Genomic DNA, 25,736 nt, shown 5'->3' with positions numbered 1-25,736 from the left:
ATGATGAGGTCAAGAGATCAAGACCATCCTGGCCAACAAGGTGATACCCCATCTCTACTAAAAATACAAAAAAATTAGCCTGGCGTGGTGGCACGTGCCTGTGGTTCTAGCTACTTGGGAGGCTGAGGCGGAAGAATCACTTGAACCCAGGAGGCAGAGGTTGCAGTGAGCCGAGATTGTGCCACTGCACTCCAGCCTGGTGACGGAGCAAGACTCCGTCTCAAAAAAAAAAAAATTTTTTTTAATAATACCTCATTGAAAACAGAGTCTCCATCCCCTCAAGCATCTATCCTTTGAGTTATAACCAATCCAATTATATTCTTATAGTTATTTGTAAATGTACAATTAAATTATTATTGACTATCAGCACCTTGTTGTGCTATCAAATACTAGGACTTACTCATTCTACTTTTTCGGTACCCATTAACATCGCCACCTCCTCGCCACCCTCCCACTTCCCTTCCTAGCCTCTGGTAACCATCCTCTACTCTCTAGCTCCATGAGTCCAATTGTTTGGACTTTTAGGCCCCACAAATAAGTGAGAACATGCAATGTTTCTCTTTCCTTGACTCATTTCACTTTATACACGAGTACTTCGGAAATCTTGAGCACTGTGCCCATAGTAAGGCAACACTTCAACTTTCAGACTCACATTCAAAACCCAGGTAATCAGTGGGCATCACTGCACTGCTACAGCTCAGACAATTGACACACTTGGAAAGACCAGAAGAGTGAAAAAGGGAAAACACTGCCTGGTTCCAGAAAGAAAACCGACTGGGCAAGCGAGGGCTGTTGGAAAAGCACTAACATGCAGTCCTACGTGTTCCCATTTATTGAGCTGTGCCCAGTTTTTTTTTTTTTTTTATTTTTTTGGATGGAATTTCGCACTTGTTGCCCAAGCTGGAGTGCAATGGCATGATCTCAGCTCACTGCCACCTCTGCCTCCAGGGTTTAAGCAATTATCCGGCCTCAGCCTCCCAGCTCGCTGGTATTACAGGTGTGGCCACTATGCCTGGCTAATTTTTTGTATTTTTAGTAGAAACGGGGTTTCACCATGTTGGCCAGGCTGGTCTTGAACTCCTGACCTCAGGTGATCCGCCCGCCTCAGCCTCCCAATGTGCTGGGATTACAGGCGTGAGCCACTGAGCCCAGCCCGCAGTTCTTCATAACTACCCTTTTTCTCTTTTCTTCCTGACAATCAATTCCTCTGCAGAGATTAACCCCCACTGCATGACAAGGACAGAGGCCCCAAGAGATGGAGTTGGCCCTTGCCTAATGATCATTTCCACCCCTCAAAAGCCATATGGGGGACAGCTCTAACAGTCTCCAGCAGGGTCCAGACCCCATATTTTGAAATAACGGTTTTTAGAAAAGTTAAAAACGTCCATCATACCGCAAGAGCTGAATTTCTGGCCACTGAAGTGGTAAAATAGAAAAAATCAGTAGGAACTCCAAGGAAAGAAGAAAACTACCCAGATCCATTTACTGGGGGATGGGAGAAGTTCTACTCAAGTAACTTGGGAGAAGTAGTTTTGCCTTTTCTTTAAAGACCAAGAGAGTTTTCCATTTGGCATCTTTTCAGTGTGGTTGTAACCACGGGGCAAAAAAGTACAAATGTGCTTTTGTACAAATGGACAAAGAGTTATCAAAAAATTAACTCAATGGTATTTAGGAGGCATCGAAAGCTAAGATCTGATTATGAGGAGGAAAAGAGAGCGGTGTGTTTGGGATTTGTTTTCAAAGTCAGGAGCAAGCAAGGAAGAAGAATGCTGTTTTCAAAACACATTAATTCAATTGGTGGATAAGATTTCTATCAGGTAATAAAGTTCACCTGGGAGAATAGGCTAACCAGGGAGCTTGTCTACTGAAAACAAAGCAAGACCAACCCAATTCTTATCACAGGACATAACTATGCTGCCTTCACGCTTTTTTTAGGAGCCCATTTACAAAAAATGGCAGTCACAAAAGTCTATTTCACTAACTCTTGAAATACAGATACAATCCTTCATTACTTAATAAAATAATAAAAGAAGTTTTAAGAAAGTGCAGCTATCTGAGAAAGTTTCATGAGATAATTAATAAATTGTGAAATTGAAGTATAAATCCTAAATTGTAGGAATATTAAGATTATAAATCTCCACATTAAAATCTGTACATTGAACTAGAGCCAAGGTCACAATCATGAGTTTTTCCCCTTTCTTTTTAAAATAAAGCAAGAACTATGTCATTTTCTATAACATTTGAAACCATATTTCTTCTTGGCATTTGAAACTGAAATTCATTTCCTTATGAATATTTCAATACCATTCTCCTACAAGCAGGAACAATCTATCAGAGAACAATTTTCTAATTGTTTTACAAGCTTACAAAGCACAAAATGTCGCAAAGTAAAGGTCCTGGGTGAAAGAGAAAAAGATTATTACTCCTTGAAAATACTAGTGAAATCATGAAAATATGCATGTCAAAGGAAGAAACAGACACTGTGGCCAACTTGTAATTCAGAAAAAGTCTCTATTATTTCTTCATTTTTTTTTAACGTGAATCTTTTTTAAGCTTTATTGAGGTGTCACTGATATACAAAAAAATTAACAGCATTGAGGCACCTGTAATCCCAGCACTTTGGGAGGCTGAAGTGGGTGGATCATTTTAGGTCAGGAGTTCTAGACCAGCCTGGGCAACATGGTGAAACCTGTCTCTACCAAAAATACAAAAAATTAGCTGGGTATGGTGGCACATGCCTGTAAGTCCCAGCTACTCAGGAGGCTGAGGTGGGAAGATCACTTGAGCCTGGGAAGTGGAGGCTACAGTGAGCCGAGATGGTGCCGGTGCACTCCAGCGTGGGTGTCAGAGTGAAATTCCATCTCAAAAAATAAATATAAACAAATAACAGCTTTGACTTTGTTTTCAAAAATTCTTAAGTTCACTGTGTATATATTTCCTTTCTTCTCTAGCATCGAAAACACAGTTAATTTTGCTCTGCCTGACTTTTTCTTAGTGAACCTGTTGAGGTTGAATCGTGTATGTATTGCAGGCCAAAAAGTGCATTCGAGTCCTAACCCCACAGACCTAGGAATGTGACCTTATTTGGAGATAGGGCCTTTGCTGAGGTAATCAAGTTAGATAAGGTCACAGGTGTGGGCCCTAATGCACGACAGCTGGTGTCCTTATGAAACGAGATCAGAACACAGACACGCAGGAAGGGAAGTTAATGTGAAGACACTGGAATAAGACGGCTGGCCATCTATTCAACAGAAGCCAAGGAAAGAGGCTGGAAGCAAATTCTTCCCTCACAGCCCCCAGAAGAAACCAACCCTACGGACACCTTGATTTGGGACTTTTAGCCTCCAGAACCGTGAGACAACAAGTTTTTCCTGTCACCGTCTATTATCACAATTATGCCCCCCACGCCAGGGTTCCACTGTTTTCTTAGAATATAAGCACTTTTGAAACCCGCTCTGTCTTTAGAATTATTCACAAGCATGGCTTGGGCTTCCCTGATCCCGTTCTTACCGTGTCTGCCATCTCTGAACACTCAGTCATCCACCTTTTAAACTGTGTGTCCGGCTCATCTGAGCTTAGAAAGCTCCCAAGGTATATGCTACGATGCTTTTCCTCCGCCCTTTTTTTAAAAGATGTATTCCCTCTTTCTCTCTCTGAAACTCTGAAAGAATTAACACTTTTTCAATCGGAATTTTATTTTTCAAAGTCTTCTATCTCACTTGAGCCACCTTCTTTTCTTATTTCTTCTTTTGTTTATTAGTAAATCTTTATTAAAGGCTAACTGTGAGCTAATGACTGGACCAGTCACAGGGATATGGCCCAGATTGTTTATTGCAGAGTTTCTGAGAACCTAAGATTCCTAGAACAAGCACAGCCCTTCCTTCTTCCCCTACATCATTTGAAGGCCTTCTTAAACACTGGATGTAGTGTGATTCCTTCTGTTGCTCTTACGAACTTCAACATAACAGAGAACACTTGTTCTAAAGTTCTCACAATTGCTGCCCTATCAACCAATTCTTACTTGTTTTCCAAATTAAGTGCAAAGCAGCTTGAAACCAGTGACACTGTCCACAAAAGCAAAGCAAGAAACCAACTGATATTATTTTTTTTCTTTTTTTTGAGATGGAGGTTTGCTTTTGTTGCCCAGGCTCAAGAGTGCAGTGGCGTGATTTCAGCTCACCGAAACCTCCACCTCCCAATTTCTAGCAATTCTCCTGCCTCATCCTCCCAAGTAGCTGGGATTACAGGTGTCCACCACCATGCCTGGCTAATTTTTTTCTATTTTTAGTACAGACAGGGTTTCACCATGTTGGCCAGGCTGGTCTCGAACTCCTGACCTCATGATCCGCCCACCTTGGCCTCCCAAAGTGCTGGGATTACAGGCGTGAGCCACCATGCTCGGCCCCAGCCAGTATTCTCTCTTAAACCTTCAACAGCTAGTTCATTGAAAAAGCCTCCGTGACATTTCAAATCTGGACAAGAGGCACACGGTCTCCCCTGCAGCATGGCTACCCGTTTCCTCTTCATCTCATTCTCAAATGTTCTGCATTATCTTTTCACCTTCAAGATTCTTTCTTTCTATTCATGGGGTCACCTCCTAGACATGTTTCTCTTTTAGCACAGCAAGCCTCCCCAATGTCACAATTTAATAATCAGCCCGTCCCCATCCCATGTTGGCAAAACCCCTGGACCTTACGTATCTTCTAACGTGTCTATGCATTGCTACAGACAGGTAAGGTCTTAAACATTCCCTGCTGGTCTCTTCTGAGAATTACTTGATCCTTCCTTCATTCAGGGACTTCTTTTATGTTACCACCTGTTTTTTCCTGCTCGGGAATTAATTTTTAAATCCTGGGTAGCAGTTTTTCTCACCCACCACTGTAGACCCAGAGAAAGAAGCCAGACTTGGGAAGCTTGCTATCAGATCAGGGACTGCTGTCTCCCATTCAGAGTAAAGGTCCTTTTACAGTCAATCAACATGTGTTTCTTCAGTCCCTGTTATATACTCATCACCGTATAAAGAAAAAAAAAACCAACAACAATATGCTTTTCTTTCAACATCTGCCAAACTGTCATTCTCCAGGACACTTCCTGGGCAGCAGCCCCTCTGTGCAAATCTTAAGTGCTTTTTACGGACCACTCAGCCCTGCAGGTATATATGACACAAGAGGCACACAAATAAACCAGCTTCCTGACTCTCAGCCAATTAAACCTGACATTACATAACTACTGTTTTAAAAAAAGACCACAGAGGCAAACCCTCTAAACAGGATTTTCCTTCTTTAGTAGCCTCTGAGGAAGAACTGTTCTAATATGGTGTTTCTATTTCTGATAGGAATAACCCTTAATTATTACGTGCCGTAAGCATCTAGAAATTTTTAAATAGAATCCCCCTTAATGTTAAGAGAATCAGAGAACTACGTCACTGGCAACAGAAAAGACTTCATACAGAGAGAAAGAGAGAGAAAAGGAGAGATGGGGTGGGAAGAGTTGGGTTGGGGGAGAAGCACAGATCCTACGGAGTTATTTTTAAAGTTCTGGAAATGTGGGAGAAAAGGCAGAACATTGAAGAAAAATCACATGAGAAAAGAAGATTCTTCCACAAGAGCCTGTTAAGACCTTTCATTCATCAGGAATTGACCATTAATCCCTGACTAAATTTCATTTCAGGAAATGAAACCATCAAACTTATTTCCAGAAAAAAAACAAACAAACAAAAAAAAAACATTATTTTCAAGTAAATGTGTATATGGCCTGATGTGTAAAACACATGGTTCACTCCTAAGACTCAAAAAAACAGAGTCGTAACAAAGTGATTTTCATAGACTACCTTTATAGACAACATGATTCTTGTCATCCTTTGTTCCATTGCGTGTCACTGACCAGTAACCAAATGATAAATTTCAATATTTCACATAAACAGAGGAGGTGCTCGATACTGTTCAAGGGCATTATCAGTCTAAACATGGCCAGCAACAGCTGGGATCATCACATGGATCCTCATGGAAAGACAGGTCTGTTGCTTCTCTTTTATTTTTATTTTTGTTAGAGACAGGGTCTTGCTATGTTGTCCAGTCTGGCCTTGAACTCCTGACCTCAAGCAATCTTTCTGCTTCAGCCTCCCACAGTGCTGGGATTAGTTGTGAGCCACCACACCTATCCTCTATTCCTTCTCATTGAGTCAGCTTTCTTGGCTGGGGATGCCTTGAATCAGGCTAAGCTGTACCACTTGGACAGCCAAAATAACTCACCATGCCCCCAGTAAAGCTAGATGGGTAAGCTGTTCCAACAGGGGGCCAGTTTCTGAGCACACAGCAGGTGTGCTGTGTAGGCAAAGGCAACTAGGACGATTCCTGACCTCAAGAATGTGATTTGCTAATAGGACAGACTCGTGTATCTATAAAAACAAAATCTAGAGAGTTATATTAAGAGTCCGCCCATGATTAGGTGCCCCCACACACCTCCTGTTCACAGGCAGCAAAATACTTCTAATCTTCCCCAGCTTCTATTGACCGACTGGAGATGATGGATTTTAGGCTATCATTCATGTCCTGATGGGATAGGAAGGTTCAGGATATGTATGACGAGGCAAACATGGGGACAATGTGAAGCACACCTGTTGTTTAATAAAGAATTTGAATGGCCTTTGTCCCTGGTTCCTAGGAGGCATACCCTAAATACTTAAAATTTTCCAAGTAATTGGAATGTCATTGTTATTCATGAGCTCCTTGGACCGTATCTAAGTGGATGTGATCAAGACAGCTCAGTGCAGGGGTGGCTGTAGCAGAAAAACCAACTCTGTGATGAGAGGGTTGGGGCTTTGAGCCGGATAAGATTAGCTGAACTTTTCCAGGGAAGAGAGGGGGCTGGAAATTGAATAATCACATCACCAATGAGTCAATCAATCATGCCTACATAATGAAACCCCAATAAAAACTCTGGACACCAAGTTTGGTAGAGATCCCTGGTTGATGATTGCATCAATGTGCCAGGAAGATAACACATCTTGATCTCACAGAACAAGCACAGGGAAGCCCCATGTCCAGGATCCTCTCAAACTTTGCCCTAAGTGTCTCTTCATCTGGCTGATCTTGATTTGTAACTGTTATGCTAAAACAATCATCGTAAGTACAGCACTGTCCTGAGCCCTGTGAATGGTTCCAGCTAATTATCATATAAGGGGTTGTGGGGACTCATAAATTTGCAGCCAGTTAGTCCAAAGTGTAGGTGATCTAGGGACTCCTGGACTTGAAGTGAGAGCAATTTTGTTGGGGTCTGTATCCTCCACTTGCAGAATTGATGCTAACACCACATGAATGGCATCAGAATTGCATTGCAGTATTGTAACACCCATTCTCAATTCCTCACACACTTGCTCTTTAAGAAGCAAAGTAGTCCCTTCAAGGAGCAAAGCTCTTACAGGCTGACTTGACCTCGCCTACCCCAACCCACCTCCCACCCCAGGCTGAGAACATCTATGTTCCAATCTCAGCAGGAAACCAACTCAAATGGGAAGACAAACGCAACCGTAATGCAAAGCAGGCTCTTTGATAAGTGATGTAATTGAGGCATACAAAGTACAGTGGATGCACAAAGAAAGAGTTCAGTAATTGATTGAGAGATTCAGAATATCTTTGCAAAGGTAGGCACAGCCTTACATATGTGCCTTAAAGATCAAAGTCACTCCAAGGCATAAGAACAGTATGAGTAAAGGGTCAAATCACTGTGTTTAGTTAATAATAATATTATAAATATATCTAACTTTTATTAATTCTTTACCATGTGCCTGAAACTCTGCTAAGCTCATTACTAGATTGGATATTCCAATGAATCCTTAATTCTCTGAGGTAGAGTCTATTATACCCATTTTACAGATGAGGATACTGAGGCTTCGGTTAAGAAATCTGGTGAAGGTTTCAAAGCTAGCAGACCAGTGTGGCTGGACAGAAGGAAGTTAAATGGAAGCGGATAGAGGTGGTAGATTGTGAAAAGTCCTGAATGTCTAACAGAAACCCAATTTATTTTTCCTATAGGCAATACAAAGCCATCAAAGGTGTTTGAGCAACAGAATAGTGTGATCAGAACCATGTTTTCAGAAAATAACTGTGGTGGCAGGAAGTGCATAAAGCCCAGGAGACTGGGCAGATAGTGCAGACAGTAAGCAGGAGAAGACAGTGCAGGTTATCCAAACAAGCCATCAAAAATACATCTACTTACAGGGCACGTCTTTCTGCACTGACGTGTGTGTTAGCTGCAGTGTTCTTGCCACTCCATGCATTGCCTGAATTTGCTGGAATTCACACTCTGGATCAATTAATGGATACAGGAGTCATATTTAAAAACCAAATTCAGTATTGGCAGGCAACCATCCAACTCCTGCTCCACATCCCAGATCTATAGACCCTCGGCTGATCTCAGCCATCCTATTTCTCCAAGTTCTCTGTGTTTGGTTTGCACCTGCCTTTGATGGGTAATGAGCATTGGAGTGCTAATCAAAGATTTTTATCCAAATGGCTTTTTAGACCGCTGAGCTGATGGAGAAGTACAACAGACCACCGGTCCGGTTATCAATCAGATGCTATTCAAGAATGCACACATCAAACTAGTTCTCTTCTGCCTTCTCCTAGAATTCAATAAGAATGAGTCAACAGAGAGTGTGAAAAAGTAAACAGAAGTCAAATGCAAAGCAACTCCCTCAAAGACTGTGCTAAGAAAAATGCACAGCTAAGTATAAATAAAATTAATATGGGATTTCCAGTGATGGAAGAAACAATCATTGCCGCTTAAACCTGGTCCTTCTCATCATTTCCTGTTTTCAAGGTTAGGTCTGTGTCCATATCTAGGTTCAACTAGAGACGCCTGAAGAACTGTTAGACCCATGGGCAGGACTTTGCTGAATTCAAATAGCCAACCTGAGCATAGAAGAATCAATAATAATCCTTTTACTTAGTTGCTAAAATGTTCTGGGTACTCAGCTCATAAATATTATTCTGGATCCCATGCCAAAGCCAAAGTCTCCTAAAGCTAAAAGTCAAAGTCTTCCTAGTAACACTAACTATAAGAACTGAACAGAGGCTGGTCGTGGTGGCTCACACCTGTAATCGTAGCACGTTGGGAGACCATGACAGGCAGGTCACCTGGGGTCCGGAGTTCAAATCAGCCTGGCCAGCATGGTGAAACCCTGTCTCTACTAAAAATACAAAAATTAGCTGCGTGTGGTGGCAGGTGCATGTAATCCCAGCTACTTGGGAAGTTGAAGCAGGAGAAGCACTTCAACCTGAGAGGCAGAGGTTGCAGTGAGCCGAGATCACACCATTGCACTCCAGCCTGGGCAACAGAGCGAGACTGCCTCAAAAAAAAAAAAAAAAAAACCTGAAACAGAACAGAAAAATAATTGATTTCTCCTTCCTCTAGAGACTTAAAGGAGCTCAAAGCCTTCAAAGACAAGGGTGTCATGCGTGGCTATGTCTGTATCTCTCTTACTCCCTGATGTCCTAGGGACCACTCTGTAAAGCACTCATCTGAAAACATTTAAAGAAGACCTACTGAAATGTACTCTTGCACAGGCCCTTGACACATAATCAATATAGCTTTAAGCACACATATCTAGATCTTGCATTAACCTTGCATTTCGCCGTGATTTAGGAGAGATCTGCTGGGCTTCATCTCAAAGTCTTTTCTAATCTGACATCATTCCATAATAAATACATCATCATAAACAGGCAGAACTTACACATCAAAGGCACCTTTCAGAAACATCTTCAAATGGGACAGAACACAGAGTGTGATTTGTAAATGTGATTCCCTACAACGACTTCAAAAGATACCAAAATGCATTAGATATTGCCAATGGTCCAATACAGTAACTGAGAACCAGATCATTTTACATATACACTGGAACCTTTTTATTTGGCTCAAAGTATCTCCTTGCCTTGTTTTCAATCATTCAATTATAACCAAAAAAGAAAAAAGAAAACTGTCATCCTCTCATGTCAGATACTATGTGAAAGGGCAAAGGTCTAATTTTTTCCACGAGGTATGTAACTAAAAAGTCAGGCAGGGCACACTGCAGTGGATGGATAACTAGAACTCTTACATGCCACAGATTCCTTTGATAGAAATGGTCACTTTTAACCAGGTGACCTTTTATCTTTAAGGGAGAAATATGAGACAACAGTTTTCCATTCATTATTATAAATAAAAGAATGGACTGACATTTGGGCCCTTAGGTGTTATTCGATGGTCTCAAGTTTACAAATATTTCCCCATTTAATCTCTATAAAGTCCCTGGTAGATGGGAATTATTTTCCCATTGTACAAACTCTAATTTAGCCCAGAAGGAAATAAATGAGCATTCATAAGAAATGTTTTTAGAAACATGTCATATTTTGAAACCAAACCTCTAAGTGGTGAAAGTAAATTCCCATTACGTTCATTACAGATCAGAAGACGTGAGCCTGTCCCAACAGCGGGATACTTTATCCCTTGGTATTCAGGCTTAGTGAACCCTGGCTACCAGTCCAGATGGATCAGGCTCCTCAAAGCCTCATCCTAATCCAGTTCTTCTGGATTATGTAAACTCTGTCTGCCTTCCCAAAAGAAACTAGCCTGGGCCTCATCCTAAACTGGGGGCTAAGTGCAGAGGCCAACACAGTCCTCATAGTCACTAAGGTGCCTAATATTATCAAGTACCTTCTAAATGCCAGGCTCATCTATGGCCATACCACCCCAAATGTGCCCAATCTCATCCACATGGCAGGCTCAGGGGATATGCAGATACACAGGACAGATCCCTCAGGGGATACAGACAGGTAAGCTCGTCGTTCCTGCACAGGATGGTGTGGTCTCTTACTGCTGAACTGAGACCTGTGGGATGACTGTGTTGGATTGAATCCCAGAGAAAGCTGTGGGGTGGGGTATGACTGGCACAAACAGCAGCGTGGCTGCTAGGATTCACAAACTTACTGCATGACATTGTACTTTACAAGTAACTTTCAATGCTCTCTGATCTATGAGGCATTAAGAATATGGAACCAAACTAATGTATCTCACACCTTTCAATCACCACTTCCAATAAAAAAATATTTTCGGCCGGGCGCGGTGGCTCACGCCTATAATCCCAGCACTTTGGGAGGCCGAGGCGGGTGGATCACGAGGTCAAGAGATCGAGACCATCCTGGTCAACAAGGTGAAACCTCGTCTCTACTAAAAATACAAAAATTAGCTGGGCATGGTGGTGCTTGCCTGTAATCCCAGCTACTCGGGAGGCTGAGGCAGGAGAATTGCTTGAACCCAGGAGGCGGAGGTTGCGGTGAGCCGAGATCGTGCCATTGCACTCCAGTCTGGGCAACAACAGCAAAACTCCGTCTCAAAAAAAAAAAAAAAAAAAAAAAAAAAAAATATTTTCTACATCATGATCCAGCATACACACGTACCCATATCACTGAAAAAAATGTGTTTGCTAAAACAATCCTCTTTTTAGTACTTAAATGAATTCCGATGTTTTCTCTTCTTTCATTCTCTTTTCTTCCTTCTTTAAATTATGGTTATAATTCTCTAACGGGTAGCAGCCCGCAGTGTGAAAAATTTTGGCATAAACCTTTTAATAGGTGTGAGTGAGTTCCCATTATTTATCGATGTGCTTGCTCTTCTCCCTTCTCCACTCTTTCTTCACCCCTCAAAAAAGTACCAATGAGGAAAGAAGGACACTACTGTTTCCTGGAGGTCTGCTATGTCCCAGAAACTGGGCTATAGGCTTTCCTGGTGTTTCATTACTCCTCACATAGCCCTATGGGTTCAGTATTACTATGCCCATTTGATAAATGGAGAAACTGATGCTTGGCCATCCAGAGACTGGCTCAGTCGGCCAGGATGGAGTCAGGATTCAACTCCAGCTCCATCTAGCTCCGCACTTCCAATTACAACATGTTGTATTCCATGACACATTCTTTTGTAATCAAAGCTAACTTCATAGCAGGAATTTCATCAACCTCCTTGAGATAACTCAAGTCCTTGGAGTGTTCTAGAACCAAATTCAGAGGCCCAACCACAGATAAGAAAAATAGATGGCGGAAATACTCTTAGGTTTCAATTTAATTTCCTTCTGGGTCCTCTGATTACCCTCAGGAAAGGCACTAATGAGGAGTGATCAGCAGCGAAATGGTACGTGAGAGGCAGCGGAGCATTGGCCTCGATAATCACACTCAACACGGGCTGGCGGAACTGTGCTGACCGTTCTGGGTGACTCGTCATGAGATGCACCGAGCCCAGCCTCTTCCGGGCAATAGAAAGACAATAAATATTCACAAGAGGGAATGCGAACACAGCCAGAGCGAAAGTAAACACAACAGTCAGCGCCTGCTGTTTTATTTTTTAAAGTCTTCCAAAACCATGTTAAGTGAAACTCTTTGATGAGAGGGAATCTTATTTGGAAGGATCACTAAAGACACATCATATGGATACTTGCGTTCTTTTAGCCCCATAATTAAAGATACGCTTGACTAAGATAGGTATATAGTAAATGTAGGCAGGTCAGAACAAATGTTCAGCACAAAAATATGTCTGCAAATAATGTTCAGCCCAAATAATTTTGGGGGAAATTATTGGCAAGGTCATGTTAAATTATTGCATTGTTCCTTGGTGGCACCCCAGACCTAATATAACTTGAGATTTGGTGAGAACACATTAGCTGGTCATTCACTGGCAGGCTACTTCTAAGCGGTAGTGCCTCTCAGGAAATTTTAAGAGCCGATGTATATTTTACAAAGACATAGTAAATGCAATTTTGACTTATACGCACATCAAATTAAATAATTTATTTGACAAATGGTCTTAGGATTTATACTCATTGTGTGGCTTGCTGGGTAGCAAAATGTTTATAGTTTAGCTTGGCATATAAATTCACATAGAAATATTAGCTATGTTTTTTGTCTAATCATCTAGTGTTATTTTCTCAGCACCTCTTAGTGATAAGAATTTTGCCTAGTCCTCATTTCTTTGCAAGTTCCATGGTGAAAAAAATCCTAAATATGCTAAAGAATCCATTGCCTGCTTATGAAACATAAAGGCTTGTGAAAACATGGCACGCACTCAAATAGACCAGTTTGTTTTTAAATATTTTAATAGTGTGCACTGCTGTGTTAGGAACGAAATGAGTATTATGCCCAATCTTACATCTAGTGTGTATTACACTTTGATCGTTCTATCGAAAGATCAAAATTTAAATATCATGTAAATTATATTTTATACATGTTCTCCTTTGCATGAAATCAAACAGAATACTTGTTTCTTCTCTAAACACATGAGAATATAAACAAGCAACATATTTAACCTGAAGAAGTACTCACTACTTCATTCCATTAAAGAATGCCCTCAGGTAGTGATTAAAATAGGAAACCTTTATGTTTTCTTAAAATAATTCTAAATGTCTAAGTTCATACTTTCCAATTTTTAAGCATATTCTTAGTATTTATTTTAAAGGTTCTTCATTTAATTATGTATGTTATAAGAAAAGCTACTTAAGTCCTTTTCCTGAAACTGTGGGGAGAGGTTCTGTAAATCAGTAGAAAAAAATAGCAGAACTAGAACAACTGATATTGAATCTCTAATAGCTAAGAAAAGTTGTCACTTTCATAACAGCTAAATGTAAAGTATGAACATTGATTCGATCCTGGTTTTTAAAAAAACAACTATAAAGAACATCCTTAGGACAATGGAGCAAATGTAAAAATAAACAACATATAAGATGTTATAATAACACATTTGTTAATTTTCTTAGGCATAATAAAGGCTCTGTGATTCTTTAAGAAAATGTCCTTATTCTTACTGCATGCATGATGTAGTTTTTAGGGATGAAATGTCACAATGTATGAAACCAACGTGATGTATGAAATGGAAAAATGGTCCAACATAATAAAAATATTTGGACATATAATTAGATGGATCAAAACATGAAGCCAACATGGCAAAATGTTCATAACAGTTGAACGTCGGTGGAGGAGATATAGATGTTCCTTGTATTATTCTTTCAATTATTTTGCATGTATGAAAATTTTCGGGCCGGGCGCGGTGTGGCTCAAGCCTGTAATCCCAGCACTTTGGGAGGCCGAGGCGGGTGGATCACGAGGTCAAGAGATCGAGACCATCCTGGTCAACATGGTGAAACCCCGTCTCTACTAAAATACAAAAAAGTTAGCTGGGCATGGTGGCGCGTGCCTGTAATCCCAGCTACTCAGGAGGCTGAGGCAGGAGAATTGCCTGAACCCAGGAGGCGGAGGTTGTGGTGAGCCGAGATCGTGCCATTGCACTCCAGCCTGGGTAACATGAGTGAAACTCTGTCTCAAAAAAAACAAAAACAAAAAAAAAATTTTCACAATAAAAAGTGACTGGGGAAGATGGAGTTGTTTTCATTTAAGCATGCGTACACATTGACTTCTGAACCAAACCAGGTACAGATAAAATATTGCATTACATGAAAAGCAAATGTTTCATTTTCTGGGAGCAGTGTACATTAGAGAATCAATTTTCTACCATTGACCCAGAGAAATTATGGCGGCCCTCTGGCCACAACCACATGGAACAGCTGATTGACATGCACCACCTAAATTAGAGCAGATGCATCAGGATCCCCAGAGGCCAGTCCATACTGACCAGCCAGTTTACACAGCAACACGTATCCTTAGCAGACTACGGACTGACAGCAGGGACCTTCGAGCCCAGAACCCTCAAAGCAGGCAGAACCCAAAACTTTGCCAGGCTCCATTTTCTAGTGGTAAATTTTAAATATCAGCTCTCTACTCATTCATTCACAAGGATAGATTCCTATTTTCCCCTATTTATCTGCTCAATAAAGTGGACTACCAGGTTCAATATGAAGCAAAAATCCTGGGGTGCAACCCCCAGAATTCAACTTAAAACTAATAATAATGTACTGGAATCATATGAGAAATGTTAGAGAGAAAAATCTATAAACATTTTATACATGTATATTGAGAGTATTAAAAATAAAATTCAGATCTATGAAGCAATAGAGCAGAACGTTTCTTTTTCATAAGTAGAATCATTTTTTGCAAAGGTGGGGGGAGGCAACTCTCAACATTTCTGGGTACTCATCACTACTAAGTCCAAGTGCAAAATAGCCCTTCCTGACTCATCCAGAATCTTACAAACTTTTTAAATTAGATTGAATCCGAACTAAGCAATAAGCACTAAATAATTTTCAAGCCACCCAATGCAGTCAAGAACTCTATTTCAGTTGCACCTTTTTCTGTCTTTTTATTTTTGATCATTTCTTTTCCTCCCTTATCCAGTTCTCTCTCCTTGTTGTAATTGCTATCCTCTCCCCATATTCTTTCTCTCTCTTTCCTCCTTCCCTCCCAATCCCCTCAGGCCTGCCAGGGCCACCCAAAGGCATTGTTATCACTGGGGTTAAACTCTGGCCCTACCCTATAAAGAATCCTGAATCCTGATGTGGTCCATAAAGCCTGATGGAATCAGGCTGCCGACTGAAACAGTTACAGGAAGAATGGTTCACTTTCCTTTAACCAAAGAACAATTATCCCGTTTATGGGTGGTTGGGGCCTTTTCCCTTCTCCTTATGCCTGCCTTTGATCTTTAACCAGTAGTTTATGGGTCTCTGGAAGGGAAGCAGGAAACCATGACACCGAAACCTCATTCTTGCGTCAGGCTATTCCAATAGGAAGCATTGTATAAGAGGGTTGAAAACATCAGAAAGTTTGGGGAATATCTGTGGACTTCTCCTCTCCAAGAAAGTCCTGAATTCTGTTCAATACCCCCATTTTCTGATTTCTTGAAAAGTTTCTCATTTACCTATAAGCATTAAGGATTAAGGAAACACAAATATTAAACAGTCTTCACCAGATGAATATTTTTTAAGTTCTTCACCAGAGAGGTATGAGTACATTCCATTTACTTACCTAAAATTTACTGCCTGTGATAACACACTGTCAGTATGTAATGAAGCATGAATGAATCCCAGGCCCTCCATCTCCAGGAGACCTGAATGATGAACCTACTTCAAACACTGTAGGAAGGAAGAATCTATGGCAATATTCCAGCCAAAAGGCCAGGGGTCCAGAGGCCCTTCTGCTGCCTCCAGTTCATGCCAACCTCATAAGGGAGCTGGTGAGAAAACTAAACCATCAGGGCCAAGAGCTTACAGTTGAAAATAGTCTGGGGTGAGGGGATGTTCATAGGAGTGAAGAAACATGTGCTTCTGGGGCAGCAAGGTAGACATTTGGAAACACTAGCCAAGTCAAACTGCCAGCAGCCTCCAGGAGTGATCTAAGCCCCGTCCTGAGCCTCATTTTCATTACCAGCCAAATGGGGGTAATAGCAGTGTCCCCTAACTCGCAGGGTCGTTATAAAGATTAAATGATCGGTATGTATAAAGTGCTTAGAACAGAGCTTGACACATGGTGAGCACAATATAAATGCTAGCTAATTGCTATTCTAGGCTAGCAGCATGCCTACACAACAGCCTTCCAAAGAACGCTTACCTTTTTTAATCTCCACCTACTACAGCACTAACCAGCCGGAAGTACCCGGTCTACTGCAGTAGGTCTACTACAACCGACCTACTACTAACTAGCCAGGAACACCCATGTCTTTGGTTCCATTCTCCAAACCATTCTTTGATTTCCTGTTTAAGCCCAGAATCTCCGCAGTGGTCTCAGCTAAGACCAGATGAGCAAGGCTCCTTTCCATAGCAACTAGGTTCAGGTATGAAACTGCAGTATGGCAACATCCTATGATTAAAATGGAAATTGACACAGGATTAAAATGGAAATCTACCTGACATGCACTTCAGAGCCCACACGTTCTCAGTGGGGAAGTTCTGCACTTCTAATAAGTGTCCCTAGGTCTGCAACACTGTGAACCTCTAAAACTAACCTGGTTGAAGTCACATAGAAGTTACCCAACACATTAGAAAGGCATAAAAAGCAGTGATCGTCCACAAAGTACACGGCGCCAGAGTCTGCGACATAAACAGGTAACTGGCCACTGACACACCTGGGTGACACAGTGAGTCAATTCTTCAGAACAGGCAGGTCCACTGGCTCTCAAGCTCTGAGGCTGTGCCACACCTGGCAAGCATGTTGACAATACTTACGCATTACAATAGGGCTTCTTTTCATAGCCTTTGTAGTTGTTCATATTGAGTGCCATCTTGCAGACCTCACAATGGAAACATCCTTTATGCCAATACTGGAAAAAAAACATATTAAAAATTCAGTACCATGCCAGTTCTCACCAGGATGGGCAGAGAAAGAAGGCTTTTTAGTGCCTCGGAGTCCCTGTAGCTGAAAATACTACAACAAAATGAGTGTAGGGAACTGTGGACGTGTTTACCTACTTTCAGCTCAGTAAATAGAGCAGCCAGCTCTGAAAACTGAGTCTTAAAGGAAGACCCACCCCAATATACTGACGCACCATGAAAGAACTGTCAAGGCTCTGTCGAAACAGCACTTATGTGAACAGCCAGAAAAGAATTCTGAGCTCGGTTAATGCAGAAACGGGGCCCAGAGAGTGGCTTTAAAACCAAAAGGAATCCACTTCAAAGTGTCTAAATGCAGGGACTGTAGGATCTCAATAAATATGTGTTCACCAGAAGTCAGGCAAGCTGAGGGGGCTGGAGGAGGGCTATGTAAGTACCCCCACACCTGATCAACTTCCACTAAAATGCTGGACCTCGGACTCTGCTCGGAATGACTGTCAGGATGACAGCTTGTGCTAACGAAGCATTTGTATCTTCAGAGGCAAATTTCCCCAGAACGCCCCTGGCTGGTTTCAACTGTCAGTCACTCCGGATCGGATCGCGCTTGGAGGGCTCTTTCCCCGGCTGTTCATCTCCGTCCCTGGCTGGAAGGACCTGGCTGCAAAACCACTTCCCCTGGAATTCCCCACCAGGTGGATTAGACACCCGTGGGTCCAGCTTGCCGCGCTGAGCCGGGCTCTCCGGCAGGGATTATTCTTAGCAATGCGGCAGCGGCCGCCCCATGACATAGTAATTACTATTTGCCTCTCCCCCTCGCCGCGGTCACAGGAGGCGCTGGGGGTGGGCGGGGGAAGTGGGGACTCTGGCGGATCTGTGGGGAGGGGGGCGGGGGTATTGTGGGACACCAGTGGAGGTAGAGGGGGCGCGGCTCGCCGAAGCGCCCCCCCCCCCCCGTGCCCAGCCTGGTCCCTCTGGCCCCGGGGCCGCGCACTACCATGCGCCCTCCGCAGCGGCTCGGCCGATGTCGCGCAGCCCCGCAGCGCGACAAAAGCCCTTCCCGGTTCCAACATCACGATCGAATCGCCAAGCATGGTATCTGACACTCCCGCAGGCGTCTTCCTTCGCGCGCCCTCCCCCTGTGCCAAGGCACACGCACACGCACCGACCCACTCATCGCTTTCCATCCCCGGTGCCAAAACTTCTCGGAGCAGGTGCAGCCCGGCGCCCGGCAGGTCCAGGCTGGCCCGGCGCCCCCTCGCTCACCTTATCCAGGCAGTTGACTTTCTCCGTGGGATACACGACTTTTCCGCAACGGGCGCACTGGGGATTCATGATCGCAGTTCCCGGGGGCGACGTCGGCGGCTGGTGGCTCCGAGGAGCCGCTGTGACATCCCCCGGCGAGCCCCGAACCGCCTCCGGGCAGGCGGGAGGGCTGCGGGCGGCGGGCGGCGGGCGGCGGGCGGCGGGCGCCGGGTGGGGAGTCGGCGCCGGGCCCCGGGCGAGTGCAAGGGGAGGGCGGCGGGGTCTGGCGCCTGAGGCCGGCCGCGCTCACGGGCTCGCGGACGCTGGGGCTCGGCTCCGACTCCGGCTCCGCGCCTCTGGGTCTGCGTCGCTCGCACTCCAGGTACGGGTGACTCACACAGCCACTCGCGCCCGCCCCTCGAGCTCACTCGCTCCCCCGCCTCGCCGCCGCCGCGCAGGCCAAACCCACCGGCGCGCCCTGACCGAAGTGGCAGGGAACGTGCGCGTCGGGCACCCGGGGAGGGGGGGCACAGCAGCGGAGGAGGCGGGCAGAGACCCGGAGAGCTCCGCAGACCGCCGCGGGTGCGACTGGGAGGCCTGGGGAGCGAGCCTCGCGCCACCGCGGCTGCTGGCCGGGGAGCCCAGGTGGGCGGCGGCTGGGGAGGGAGGGATCGAGGCGGGGGAGGTGACAAACACCGGTGGGGAGAGTGCTCAAACCCGCGCACTGCCTCCTCTCCCTCCTCTCTTCCCCAGCCGGGGGCACCCTCATCCCAGGCTGACTGACGTCCCCGGCACCCATAGGTCGCGGGGAGTGCGGGGCCAGGGTGCGCCTTCCTTCCTCCTCCTGTGGGTGAAACCGGGGACAGCGGCCCCCAGTCCCAGGGCGGAGACTGCCTCTGCTGCTCTCAGCGACGCGCCCAGGCCTGGGAGCCGGGAGATCCGCGGGGAGCCCGGAGACACACGTCCCAGAGGCGCCAGGGGTTGCGCTGCACCCGCTCCCACGGGCCTCTTCCGAGAGGACGCGAACCCCACGTGCCCGCGGGAAGTCCTCGGATCCTGGATGGGAAAGAGCCTTCTCTCACCCGCTCCGAGACTCCGCGCTTTTTAACATCTGTCCTTGCAGAGCGACTGGTCATTTTAGGCCCGAGTCAAGCCTCTCTTGATTAATAAATGGCCATTGCTCGTTTTAAGTGTGCATGGATGTATATACATTGTATTGTTTTGCAATTCAACCCCGCACGGATCTGGGAAAAAGTTCTTCACCTGCATTAAGGAAAGCAATTACAAAGTCATGGTCCAAACCAGAAGAGCCAGAAAATCAAGTAGAAAGCTCAGGGTAGGATGAAACCAACGGGAACAGGAATCGTTTCTTCCTTTTAATAAGAGGTCAGGTTATTGGACTCACTTGATGAAAGGCAGCCAAATGAATGGAACACAGCCTGGGTTTAAAGCCTGACCCCGCCATCTAATGTTGTGACCTTGTGCAAATTCTTGGTGGCTCTGTGCCTCAGTTTTTTAATCTACAAAATGGGAATAAGTATGCAGCTAGCCAACAGCTTCTAGCCTCCTGCCATGAGGATTAAATGAGTCAGCAATTCTGAAGTGCTTCAATCAGCTTGGCTCAAGGGAAGCTCTAGGAAGAGTCAGCTAGGATTACTATAAATTGGTTATAACAAAGAAGCGAACACATTCCGTTGCTAGTACACAGATTAAGACTCAATCATGCCACATACCAGCTGCCACTGCTCTGACAAATATTTCTGTCGTTTCAAAAAAATATCATGGCTGCAGCTTTTCATGACAAAAGAAAACCCTTGGTTTCTGGGCCTCTTAAACAGCTGCACTGATGGACATATTCACAATAATCCTGAGCTGTTTGACTTTCCAGAAGACCTCACTTCTTTTAAAGTAGTCACCAAATGCAACAGGCCCTGAGCTGCTCACTCATGGCCACGTTCGCAAGTCCATCTTAAAAGCAAATAAAATGAGCATTTGCTGTCAGAGAGGATCAATTGTCTTTTAGAAATATTTCAGAGCTCATTAGAAATGTATGAGGAAGGAAAAAAAAAAGTATGTGCTCACCTGAAAGGCAGTAGTTTTTTTTTTTTTTAACGTTTATAGTTTGAATATCTTATTCTTATTCTCTTTTTCAAATTGTAACCACAAAAATTCGGAGCAAGAATGCTGATGATATGTGATATTTATAGATGATTACTTCCGACCTTTTAACTTTAAGTTGTATTAATCTTTTTTTTTTTTTTCCTAAGACTGAGTCTAACTGTCACCCAGGCTGGAGTGCTGTGGCACAATCACGGTTCACTGCAACCTCGACCTCGAAGGCTCAGGTGATCCTCCCATCTCAGTCTCCTGAGTATGTGGCACCACCAACCTACACCACCATGCCCTGCTAATTGTTGTATTCTTTCTAGAGATGGGGTCTTGCTGTGTTGCCCAGGCTTGTATCAAACTCCTGAGCTCAAGTGATCCTCCCACCTCAGCCTCCCAAAGTGGCAGGATTACAGGCTTGAGGCACCACACCCAGACACATTTTATAACTTTTTACCAAACCACCAACGATCACAGTGCCTGACATATAGTATGAATCAAATGAACAAATACATTAAAACCAGTATTCATGTGATGTTTTATCCTTTGAAGAAGCAATACATGCTCAAAGTTACATTTTTCTCTCATTTTTTCCGACTTTCTACATCAAACCAGCTTCTAAGTTCCTTAATGCCATTTTTACTGATGTAAGAAGAATTGTAATACCACCTATCTATCTTAAAAGGATTTCTTTATTTCAAGATTCAAAGTACTATAAACAAAGAATTGGCAGAAACCTGTCCTCTAGCCAGCCTTCCCTCTTCAAGCAGATAAATGATTGAATTGTCTGCTAAGGAGAACTTTTGCCCTTCCATGTCTTTTTCACTTGACTGGTTAAGAAATTGTTCCTTATGTAACTCTACCTCAATATCTCTACTTTAAAGACTTTTCTATTGGTGGGACATCCACAGATATAAAAAATAACTGACCTTCATCACCACCCTAAAAACACTTCTATATTTATGAAGTTGAATTTTTTTCTTTAGCTAAGATCCCAAATCTGTTTACTTTTTCCTCCTATTTATGAGAGCCCTTTTTATGCAAATCAATTATAATCACCTTTATTATTCAGGCTACATAAATTGAACTCCAAATAAAAGTTTTAAAAGCATAACTAACATAAAAGGCCAAACAATGACTTTGACTAACATTACTTTGGATGCAGAGTGTGATGGATGATTTTATTTGTTCACGATTTTTTTTTCCTCCTATCTTGGCATGCTTCCTATAGGCAGAGTGTCTTTCCCCTCGAGCTTGACCATGTGACTTCCTTTGGCCGATGGAATGTGAGTGGACATGACATATGTCATATCTGAACAGACGCTTAAAATGCACTTGCATAGTTTGCCCTGTTCTCCTACCCCTTTGAGCTTCGGCCCTTGGCCTTGAAAAGATCATACCACAGGGGGGTGACTGCTTTGACTTTTGTCCAAGAATGAGATGGGCTGACCCATGCCCAACAGAACCACAGCAATCCCACAGCCCTCACATGACGAGAGTAAGAAATAATTATGGTTATAAGTCACTGAGATTTGGGAGATTGTTTGTTACTGCAGCAAAAGCTCACTAATGTGTCAATGATGAAACGTCAAGAGAAATGTTTTCTACTTCATCACTTCACCAACAACAAGAAATTAACAAACTTACATGTAAGATTCAGTATACATTCCTTTTTTTTTTTTTTTTTTTTTTTTTTTTTTTTTTTTTGTGATGGAGTTTCACTTTTATTGCCCAGGCTGGAGTGAAATGGCGCAATCTCGGCTCACCAAAACCTCCTCCTCCCAGGTTCAAATGATTCTGCTGCCTCAGCAGGAGCTTGACTGTGTGACTTTCTTTGGCCAATGGAATCCCTCCTGAGTAGCTGAGATTACAGGCATCTGCCACCATGCCCAGGTAATTTTATATTTTTAGTAGAGATGGGGATTCTCCATGTTGGTCAGGCTGGTCTCCAACTCCGGACCTTAGGTAATCCACCCACCTCAGCCTCCCAAAGTGCAGGGATTACAGGCATGAGCCACTGCGCCCAGCCACATTCTTTATTTTTCTAAAAGGTGAGCTGTTAGAAGTGTAGTGGCCAATACAGTATAGAGCTCTTATTATTAAGTAATTATTTCATCATCTCATTTATACAGCTCAACTGTGTGTTTTCCATTTGTCAGGTATTATGTAAATTTGTGCATATTTTTTCTAGCTGATTCAAATGTCACCAGGGAGGCAAGTTTTCCCAACCAACAACTTTGGTGGCAAAATGAAAGGAAAATGGTCAATTTTGGCTCACAGTTTCATCTGATATCTGCATATGAGATTTAGCCTAATTAAGCATTTCTCCAAAGATCTTAAGCACTGCAGAGAAATTATCTCATTTGCCATTATAGTATTCCTTCAAGTCAGTGAGAAATGTAAAATAAAAACATTAAGAAAAATTGAAGCTTCAGAAGCCATTATAGAAACAATTACCTTCATTCATCCATTCAACATATAATTATTGGTAGGCAGGATGTTAGGCACCAGGAAATGCACTGGGGAATAAGACATGATCTCTGCTTATAATAAAATCTAGCGGGACTGATAAGTAAGCAAAGAATTACAATACAATATGATAAATGCTCTAAAGTAAAGCTCAACTGTAGATATCATGGAAGAATAGAGGAGGAATTCCTAATTTACCCTGGGAAGTCAAGGAAAAGATAGCTAGAAACAGTCATCACTACCACACATCACACCAGGAGCTCAAGCTACCTTATTTCCTCTCCCCCAGAGAATATAAGGGCCCCTAAAGTGAAGGGTTTGGGATGTTTACTATTTTTCCTGCTTTGGGGATTATTTTGCTTTGATATACATGCTGAAAATTTATTTACATCACTTCAATGCTCCCCCAACATAGCACAGCATGGCAACAAACTTCAAATAATGATGAAACATTTCTTGATATCAAATAAGTCCCCAACTTCCAATTTATTGAAAGCGTTTATAGATATTAACTCAGAATTGCAAGTATGAGCCAAAACCTTTCAAGACTTGGAAAGACAAAAAAGAAAGGTAGGAGGAGCAGCAACCCTTGCTGTGCCCCTTCAGGAATGAGCCCCACACAATAAAGGACAAGACAGACCCTTCGTGGCAGGCAAAATAATGCACCAATCCCTAAAATGTCCACATTTTGATGCCCAGAACTGGTGAATATATTGCTTTACACAGCAAAAGGGACTTTGCAGATGTGATTAAGTTAAGAATGTTGAGACTCGGGGATTATCCCAGATTATCCAGGTGGATCCAGTGTAATCACCAGGGCCTCCTAATGAAACTCTCCCTATAAACTTTATAAAATTAATCAAGGAAGAAGGGAGGGGGAGAAACAAAATTAACCAAGCTTATAGCTCATGCAGCCTTAATCACAAGGTCAGCCTGCTGTCTCACCTGCTGCCTCTTCGTTGGTCGGGGCCTATTGCTTCAGAATCACATAGACCTTGTTACAAGATTATAGTTCCCCTTAACTGCTCCATAGATAACAACTTGGATGTTATGACACATCAATTTTCCCTTTGAGATATTCTTTTAGGTCCCACATACCAGTGAGGTCAGCTGCTCTGAAGGGCCCCACAAGAAGCTGACTCACCAAAGAGTGCAGTGTCCACGTCCTGATCATTTCATGCCCCTTACCCCAACCAATCAATGACCCCTACCCTTCAGCCCCTCATCCTCCATCATCCGCTTAAGAACTCCAGCCCAAAACTCCTTGGGAAGATAGATTTGAGGATCTCCTCCCATCTTCTCACCCAGTGCCCTGTGATCGTTAAACTTTCTCTGCTGCGTACCCTGCTGTTTCAGGGTATCGGAACATTACTGTGTAGTGAGGCATTTGTACCTGTTGGTTCTATAACACTAAGAGGGAGGCAAGAAAATCAGAGTCTGGGAAAGAGATGTAACAACAAAAGCAGAGGTCAGAGAGAGATTTGAAGATGCTACACTGCTGACCTTGCAGATGGAGGAAGGGGAAGGGGCCACAAGACAAGGAATGTGGGCAGCATCTAGAAACTAGAAAAGGCAAGGAGGCTGGAAGGGGTGGTTCACGCCTGTAATTCCATCACTTTGGGAGGCCAAGGCAGGCAGATCACTTGAAGTCAGGAGTTGAGACCAGCCTGGCCAACATGATGAAACCCTGTCTCTACTAAAAATACAAAAATTAGCTGGGTGTGGTGGCGCATACCTAAAATCCCAGCTACTCAGGAGGCTGAGGCAGGAGAATCTTGAACTTGGGAGGTGGAGGTTGCGGTGAGCCAAAATCACACCATTGCACTCCAGCCTGGGCAACAAAAGCAAAATGCCATCTCAAAAAAAAAAAAAAAAAATTATCCAAAATGAAGGTAGCACATTCTGCACATGTATCCTGCAACCTAAAATAATAATAATAAACAGTTACAGTTAAAGACAAAAAAAAAAAAAAGCGAAGGTAGTATTTTCTTTAAACGGTTTGGTTAAAAAAACAGAGAGCCATCATGTACTGTCAGTAAGAGGAGACTCATGGTAATCTTCCCCACATGCAGGAACCCAGGAAAAACGGAACAACCCAGCTTCAGAAAGGAAGAAATCTTTGTAAATCTGGATCACCAGAGGAAAAAATAAAAACAACCCCATCTGTAATAGAATCAATTCAAGGGTCTTCAGCTGAGTGACCTGCATTAGCATAACACCTCTGACCTTCCCCAGTGAGCCTCTCTTAACACCATGTGCTGCTTTTCACCCTCACCTGTCAGTCATACTTGCTTCTTCATGCACAGGTTTCCCTGCCCACAGAGCGTGCTTTCCCACAATTTCTTTTCCTTAACATTGGCTGGCCATGACCACACATGAGCTCTCCTGCTTCTCTTGGCATTTTTTCATCTTCACCTCCCACAAACAACAGCCTTATTCTTTCCCTATTTCCAGTAAGGATTCCAAAGAAAAACATGCTTGGCCCAGCTCACTTGTGCACATCTCTGGGTCATGAGTCCACGTCGGGTTGTCCTGCAGCCGTGCCTAAGCAGTTCTGGAGGAAGTGAGGAGGGGGACTGGACAGGACCACATGGGGCACAGGGACCTGCCCATCAGCAGAGGCATCTGATGGCCTAACCTATCCAGAATACTAAGGGAAACTCAAGAACAAAACTGGAGGAAG

The 25,736-nt window shown here is 43.5% G+C and overlaps 2 protein-coding genes across 2 annotated transcripts in view; one reads left to right on the top strand and one right to left on the bottom strand.

Moving 5' to 3' along the window:
• NEBL (nebulette) overlaps window positions 1–18,932 on the bottom strand; it is a 690,461-nt gene extending 671,529 nt beyond the window's left edge. The window contains exons 1-2 of the mRNA XM_032244129.1: window positions 18,500–18,932; window positions 17,132–17,226 (exon numbers count right to left, since the gene is read on the bottom strand). Of these exons, the coding sequence (XP_032100020.1) occupies window positions 17,132–17,226; window positions 18,500–18,568 (164 nt within the window). The 5' untranslated portion in view covers window positions 18,569–18,932. The remainder of the gene's footprint in view (window positions 1–17,131; window positions 17,227–18,499) is intronic.
• LOC116527200 (collagen alpha-2(VI) chain-like) lies at window positions 18,567–19,671 on the top strand. Its single transcript, XM_032244078.1, has 3 exons — window positions 18,567–18,601; window positions 18,660–18,860; window positions 19,232–19,671. Exons 1-3 carry the CDS (start codon window positions 18,567–18,569, stop codon window positions 19,584–19,586), a joined length of 591 nt encoding a protein of 196 aa, XP_032099969.1. The 3' UTR covers window positions 19,587–19,671.
• The last annotated feature ends 6,065 nt before the right edge of the window (window positions 19,672–25,736 follow it).

Source organism: Sapajus apella, unplaced genomic scaffold (genome assembly GCF_009761245.1).
Source record: "Sapajus apella isolate SASKATOON/1434 unplaced genomic scaffold, GSC_monkey_1.0 scaffold53, whole genome shotgun sequence".
Taxonomy (NCBI): domain Eukaryota; kingdom Metazoa; phylum Chordata; class Mammalia; order Primates; family Cebidae; genus Sapajus; species Sapajus apella.
This window is presented reverse-complemented; position numbering and strand designations above follow the sequence as displayed.

What these genes read in the sequence shown, in the direction of transcription:
- LOC116527200 (XM_032244078.1), top strand. Translation starts at nt 18,567, where the DNA reads ATGATCGCAGTTCCCGGGGGCGACGTCGGCGGCTG. An exon ending in GGGGGCGACGTCGGCGGCTG is followed by an intron (nt 18,602 to 18,659) that starts GTGGCTCCGAGG and finishes GCCTCCGGGCAG; the next exon opens with GCGGGAGGGCTGCGGGCGGC. An exon ending in CTGCGTCGCTCGCACTCCAG is followed by an intron (nt 18,861 to 19,231) that starts GTACGGGTGACT and finishes TCTCTTCCCCAG; the next exon opens with CCGGGGGCACCCTCATCCCA.